The sequence below is a fragment of the Trichoplusia ni genome, chromosome 12 (assembly GCF_003590095.1).
Source record: "Trichoplusia ni isolate ovarian cell line Hi5 chromosome 12, tn1, whole genome shotgun sequence".
In the NCBI taxonomy this organism is placed as follows: domain Eukaryota; kingdom Metazoa; phylum Arthropoda; class Insecta; order Lepidoptera; family Noctuidae; genus Trichoplusia; species Trichoplusia ni.
The window spans coordinates 13,956,857-13,964,277 of NC_039489.1; the positions used below are offsets into that span (position 1 = coordinate 13,956,857).

Below are 7,421 nucleotides of genomic sequence, written 5' to 3' on the forward strand. Positions count from 1 at the left end.
TGAGTGCAGTTAGTTATTTTGGACACATTGTTTAGATCGCTATTTAGGTGAATGAGGTTTACACTAAGCGTACTTAGTCACCCATTTATCATTGTAGACACCGGGATGTTTCTCAATGGATGTCTGACCTGCCACGAGCCATTGTCAATAGAACAATGTTGTTGACCGCAGGAAAATAAACAAGTCATATAGCCGCGATTAGTGACAACAACTTCCAGTTATCATTGTAGAGAGCTTCGGAAAACACGTAGATGTATTTACTATGCATCGCCTCATACTAATCCTGTGTTTAACGCCTCGGTTCAGCGGGTCACACGACATTCAGCACCAAATGTATTCACACGTCACCAGAAAATCAAGATCCAACTCACCGACGGTGGAGACCAGCTATGTGTACAGTCAGTTCGGCAATAACCCTGGACATTTGTCAACGTACAATAATCAACTTGATAAACCTAAGGTTGGTTTAAGGAAAATTACCAAAAAGTCAGCTGATAAACTCGGATACGATGTGTCACTATTCGATAGTCATGCCAGGAGAGAACCTGACGACAGCATTTATCCTCATACAACACCATTCATAGAAAAGAGGCATGGAGACTACGACCTGGAAAGGGCTTTGTCTGATGCTAGGTACGACTCCTCAAGAGCAAGATCTAGTGGTATGTTAGAAAAACTAAAATCTCTCGAGCATTACCGTCCGCCCTCAGACGTGATTAATGAAGTGTTGTCTATGTATGACAGTGGCAATGATTACCACATGGACGAAGACGATGTAAGGACAAGCTCTAGGAGCTTATACGACAATTGGCCATATTTTTATCACAGTCCTTATGAATACGAACATAACAAAGATATATCTGATACAGAAAAAGCAAAAGATAAACGGTACGCAGCGGACACAGTTAAAGACGTCATTCCCGTCCATGAGCACATTGAAAACGATGGTCCACACAATTATGAAAATACGCCATCGTACATTCATGATCGCGATAACCCTATGATGGGTGACGAACCATTCTTTTCGTTTGTTTTGAACGATTATTACGAGAGGAACAACGACGACGATCCATTAATTTTTAAAGGCATACATTGGGGTAAAGACTTTGATCAGGATACCTACATTCCTGGATCAGAAGATGTTAAGAGAAATCGTAGATTAGAAAAGGACTATTATACTACAATGAGACCTATATCTACTTATTCAGCGCCAACTCATAGTGACGCTTCCAAGTATACACTAGCAGATTCTGCAACAGAGAAATTCGCTAACAAAATACATGAATATGACAAATTCAATACTGGACAAAAGAGAAATTCCAATTATAACTCAGGTTTCGATAACAGTGCAAATCGCTACACAGGGTTCAAAGACTTCTTAGATAGTTTTGCTAACAAATTTGGAGTTGAAGACCACACACAATCTAATAATTATCAGCATCAAACTAATCAGGACAAGGGTGAAAGTAGGAAAGGTTTCCGAAGAGTGTATCATAAAGACGAGTATCAAGAGGACAACGAATTTTTCGACAGAAATAATAGTTCAACGAAAACTGATAATAGGAATGATTCAAAGGCTCATGTTAAGGGCGCTGAAGGAGTATTGAGGTCGCACGCAGCAGCGGCTGTAGGCAACGAAACAAGTGCAGCTAACAATTCAGGTAACACGAACAAAACGAAGTTTGACGACAGACAAAAAGGACAAGAAACGATCACGAATTTAAATAGCCAATTCAACAAATACATAGACGTCGCAAAAACAAGCCGCTCTCAGCAACAATGCAGACTACGCTGATCATTACAAGATATGACTAGCACTTGATCACGTCAATAACGTACTCAATCAGCAGGACAGTACTGAAAGTGATGAAGAGAAAGCGATGAGGCAGAGATAGGAGAATAAACTGGGAAAAGTGGAAGGAAATCTGAGGGCCTAGATAATTTACACCTCACTACAACAGAAAACCAAAAACGACGTTACTTTTCGACAAGTGACGTGACTATAACTTTTCAGTACATTTGATCGATTTGACAGTGTTAGCAGTATAAGGAATGTAACATGTCTACAGGCCCTGGATAAAGGAAAGTGTTATATCTAGAACTTTTTGCGTTGGTTGTGCAAGTGACTGTGCCCGAAAATATGTTCTTGACATTCCGTGAATGTTACAAGAAAATGTGTATGCAATATCGTCCCGTAAAGATAGGAACGAATGTGCAGAACTATCCAGTCGTGTTTCCCAAATAGCTGCTGAGTACTTATGACGTGATACTGACTTTTTTGTTACATACTTTTTTTCAGGATGCATTAGTTTTTAAGGTAAAACAATTCGTTCCCACTGGTGCTATGACATAATAGATATTATGTTGTCCAAGACATGATGTCTGTCACTTAATATCAAAGTTACTTAGAAGTTCAAGTGGGAACATAAGTTTATTATATTTTTCATAAGCGTACTCATGTTTTGTTACTTGTTATGTGTTTACAGTTTTGTCTGTTACATATTTACAGTGTGCCAGTAACCTGCCTCTTCGGTACAATCAACAACACAAGACAATTAACAAATCAGATTCTTTGGTGAGCTGTGAACTCATTGAATTTGATTGTGTCTTTGTTTTGACAATCTGATTGTGTTACCCGACTTTTGTTATTGATTGTATTATTATTTATGCGCAGTTTTGTACACTGTTCATGCAATCATTTTTTTTAGTTTTATGTCTTAAGGTCGCCACTCAAGGACTACGAGGACAACCGTCTCCACTTAAATATTCCCTGTACCTCTCATGCATTTCATATCGGCTTGCTAAATACGATTTGTAGAATGCTAAAAATAGACGATTTTCGCTTTTCCGTTTAAAAGCACAGGAAATATGTATATTGGTGGCCCGTGTGCGGCGACCCTTTGAGTTTCAGCGTCAAGGAAAAACGTATTATTACTAATATTTTTTATATTAAGTATTGATTCACAATGCAAACTGATATCAAGAAATTATTTAAGTTTATTATAAGCACAAAAATCAATGTTCGTTAAGTTTTGTATTTCTGAATAAATAAAAATATACAAAATAATCGTTTCTTCGATTTAAGAATGAAAAAAAACATATTTGAAAATGCCTTACGTGTTTTATTACATCACTCCATAATTTGTCGTAAACTAAGATTCGAACAATAAACCAATATTATTTATACTAATGAAGATTCCACTATTAAAATTAATATATTTCTAGTCAATTCGATTTTCACAATTAATGTACTACGTCATCCAGTTTAATTTGATGGGCCATATTCGCAATGTGATGACATAACAACGTGGTGTAACCTATGCGGATTAGTCAAGCGAGTTAAGGAATACGTTTGCCGGTCCTGGGGTCCATTCGGCCACTGATGAGTTCGTCTGCTCTATTTTTGTCAGGCACCTGGGGGAACATGGGGAGTATACTAAGTACTTTAGACATAACAGAAGAAGTTTTCTCTCCCAATTTATCCACATAAGTATTTATTTTCCAAGGTGACCTAGCCATTCTTACAGATGATACAGATGATTTACCTTCAAACTCTTTACTTTCTTCGTTGTCATCATTGGGCTCCTCGTCCGCATCGCGATTCTTGTTTTTCTCAGGAACTTTGGTGCTGGACGTGTCATCGTAGTAGTCATCCTTTTCTGATTTGTGCTTCGGCGGCGCCTCCACTGCTCTTTCCTTCTTATTAGAAAGGCGATGAGCAGCGGGTGAAACTAATTTACTTTGGGTTTTCACTTCTGGAGGCGTGGGAGGAGATTTCGGTTCAGCCTTCCCGGACGGGTGGCTGAAGGGGTCCTGCAGCTCTTTGTGCTTGGTCCTCGGCTCTAGCGGCTTGCCTCGGCCGATGAACTCGTCGTGGTTCACGTCAAAGTCGTAGTCGTCGAGGTTGAAGTCCTCGTCTTCGTGTTCGCCGGAGTCGATGACCCTCACCGGCGATCGGCTGATCTTCATTTGGAAGTCGTCGTCGTAGTCCATTTCGTTGTATTTCGGGATCGGTTTCTTCACGAGCGAAGGTTTCGGTTTCATCGAAGTGGTGGATGTCGTGGAGGTGGTCTTCGTAGTTTTGTCGGCCTTCTCGGTCTTCTCGCTGGACTCCCTCACGACCCGGGCCCCGGCTGGCGGGTCGCCGCCCGGACCCTTCGCCTTGAAGAAGTGCCTCGGCCTCCTGTTGTATGATCGGACGAACTCATCACTCTGAATGTTGTCTTCTTTCGAGAATCCTGTGAGTACGTCTTCTTCGAACACGTCCCTCGTGAGTCGTATCGGTGGGCTAGAACCGGTCGTTTTCGATTCAGTCGTCAATGTTCGGTCCGTGTTCTTTTCTATAAGTCGAGCGTTTAAGGTTTCGATAAAACACGAACCCAGCAGGGCGAACAATATTAATTTCATTGTAAAGTGCTGTACGACTGGCCGTCGCGGTCTCGACTAGCGACATGATTCTGAATCAATGCATAATGTAAACTCCTAAATGTTTTTAAATCGTGTTTACATAGATGAACAATGTATGCTGAGAAAAATAGGCTGACTTATAGATATTATTTTGATAACATTCGAATGATTGTATTATTGTTTAAGTGAATGCTAGGGTTTCAACGCTACTTGACCTGGATATTTTTTGGTTGAGTTCAAAATTATTTTTGATTTTTAACTGCGGTTAACGTTTTAAGGTTTTGAGACTTGATAGCGCACTTAATAATCGAGAACTGGCTTTTTACAGAACTGGTAAGATACAGCTAGTGATGTTTATGAACGAAGTGTAATGCCCAGCAACAACAACGGTTCTGGGGCAACAACAACCAGGGCTGGTACTGTCATTAGAAATAACAGAAACGTTGAAGAAGACTTAGGAACCCAATTTTAATAGAGGGCTATAGGCTATTAATTACAAAAATATTAATAAGCTTTGCATATTCAAAAGAACTATTTTTTTTATAGCTAGTAGTAGATTTAGTGAGTAGAACTATTGGCTATATCCAGCGATTCCGGCTACTGCAAAATCGGGATCCCCGTGTTTTCCGCCAGTCATATTGTGTCATGCCCCATGCCTCACCAATCTTTCGGCATCGATTTATTCATTCAATTTTTAAACCGTAAAAAATAATATCCAAATTCAAATTGCCAAATATTTTTCGACAGCTGTTAGTCGATTAAACGTGCGAGAGGGATCGATGTTCTTATGTAACAATTCAACTGGCTACACCTATTAAAAGGTTCACATGGTGGGACAGATCGAATGTTTATTGTAATACAAAGTAACATACAATGCAGAGATAATATTGGGAACCTTTACACGCAATTTCTCAAAACATTATTTATTGTCTCGCTGTACAGACGCCATGCTTAGATTTAAATTGCTCTCGGAATGGACGTAGGAAAATGACAGTGTTACAGCTTTTAGCACTTCTTCGAGTAAGATTGTTACGGTGTTGATATGCCTAAGTGATTCTTTGTAATGTAACGTTTGTGCGAATGCTCGGAGCTCTGCGGATAGCGCGCTGCTGTTTATTTCGTACGTCACACATCGCAGGTTGTGTGAAATGTTCGGTGCAAGGGTGATAGATACACTAGAGCACGATTCCCCAAAGTAGGCGATAGCGCCCTCTTGAGGGGTGTGAACGCTTCAAGGCGGCATGAGCACACAAGAATTTAGGTTATACTTAGGTTTTAAATAAGCTCATAAAATGGGGATGGAATTCGTTTTTTTTTTATTAGTCTTTAGTGGCGGTAGACAAAATAGTTTATGGAACCTCTGCACTAAAGCATTTCAATAAGCAGCTCGTTCTTCTATTACAAGCTTAGAATATATATCCTCCATAATCTGAAATTACAAGTAGTTAGTAATTAGTAGTTTAAATTTTTTTTACAAATTCGGTACCGTGTGCTTCCGTCGCCGCTATAACAACAAACAAAAATGAAAATAGAGGCTCTGCAACGGTAGGTATGGTTATAATTTTGACGGATGACCTTTCCCCAGTGTAGCGCGTTTGTCTTGCACTTGACCGGCTTTTTAAATTTATTTCAACGTATAAGAAGAAAATAGGCGTCATGTACAGGTTCAATCTCAAAAGCAAACCGCGATCACACGCACACACACTATTGATTGAACATCAATCTTCTGCTCTCATTAAATCCGAATCGCGATCATAGATTAGATCATTGCTGAATAGCTTACTGTGGAAGAAACAGCCGAATAAGTCTAAAATAAGTTTATATTTAAATACTATTGCGTCAACACCTGACTTTTTGTTGTTGATGTTATTGTATAGGGCCTGATCTTTGTTTGTCTAGAAAAAATCCCGTCGAATAAGTAAAACAATAGAATAATGGGTAGTAATTTACTCACAGTTTACATCTTTATCACAATTAGATACAATGAAACAAAAATTGGTAACCCTACCAAACGTGTCGTCATGAAATAGCGCGTTGGCTACGTGATTCAGGTAAGCATGTTTATTTGTTTACGACTCTCGCGCGTAAATAAACAACTGAAATAAGAGAGCAAGAAATTTATAAGAACAATGCTGTTATCGACCACAGTTAGTTCACGAACGATCAAGATGAAGATACTGTTAAAGATCTTCAGTGCGTTTCTATATTTCAACTCTGTGTCTCCCGTCCTCATGTACTACATCTACGACGATAACCCTAATATAGGTTTTGTTGCTCTAGACAACGGTATCGGAGCCTACGCGAAGCCCGGGTTCACAGCCAACAGCAAAAAACAATTCACAGGTTCCTACAATTCGAAGTATCAGAAGATAAATAATGAGCACGTGGTCGACTCGCATTTCAAAGTGATGAAGACACCCTTGCGGTACGCCGCTTCCTCTATACACGACAGCGGAAGAATCAGAGCTCACGATCCCGGAAGCAGTCAAAACATCGGACAGAGAATACCCGAAGAGTACAGAAACACAGAAGCTCCAAAGCAGTGGCATCAAAGAAATCAACACCAACAGCACATAGGGAACCCTGCAAACAGTGGGCATCAAGACCAACAGCAGTACACGCAGTCGCCCAACAACGCGCCAGTCAGAGGTGAATACGGGAGCAAGAACCAAGACCCAGCCCCACTATCACAAAGTAACCAACCAATACCACCAATTAGACCCAAAGCAGTGAACGCAGACTACGGGCCCCAAATGAAACAACGCAGTCAAAGGAATAAAGATGAAGGGTTCGAGCCTAAACCTAGCTTCGTTCAGATGAACGTGAGGAAGACGCAAATATCTACAGACCCTCAGAAAAGAGTTCGTTTGAACAACAATCGCCAGCTGACTTCCTTAACAGTACACGGACCTCAGGAGAGCCGGCAGAGGATACCAACATCCATGATGATGGACAAGACCCTGCACAAAGCGAATGGACTCCACGACCACAACATGCAGGTCATGACCCGCGTC

At 40.4% G+C, this 7,421-nt stretch overlaps 1 protein-coding gene across 1 annotated transcript; it reads right to left on the reverse strand.

Annotated features, from left to right (window-relative positions):
• Positions 1–3,101: 3,101 nt before the first annotated feature.
• On the reverse strand, positions 3,102–4,684 carry LOC113499381. The gene is made up of 2 exons (XM_026879852.1): positions 3,546–4,684; positions 3,102–3,414 (listed from the first exon to the last, which is right to left on the reverse strand). Exons 1-2 carry the CDS (start codon positions 4,405–4,407, stop codon positions 3,407–3,409), a joined length of 870 nt encoding a protein of 289 aa, XP_026735653.1. The 5' UTR covers positions 4,408–4,684; the 3' UTR covers positions 3,102–3,406.
• Between the last annotated feature and the right edge of the window lie 2,737 nt (positions 4,685–7,421).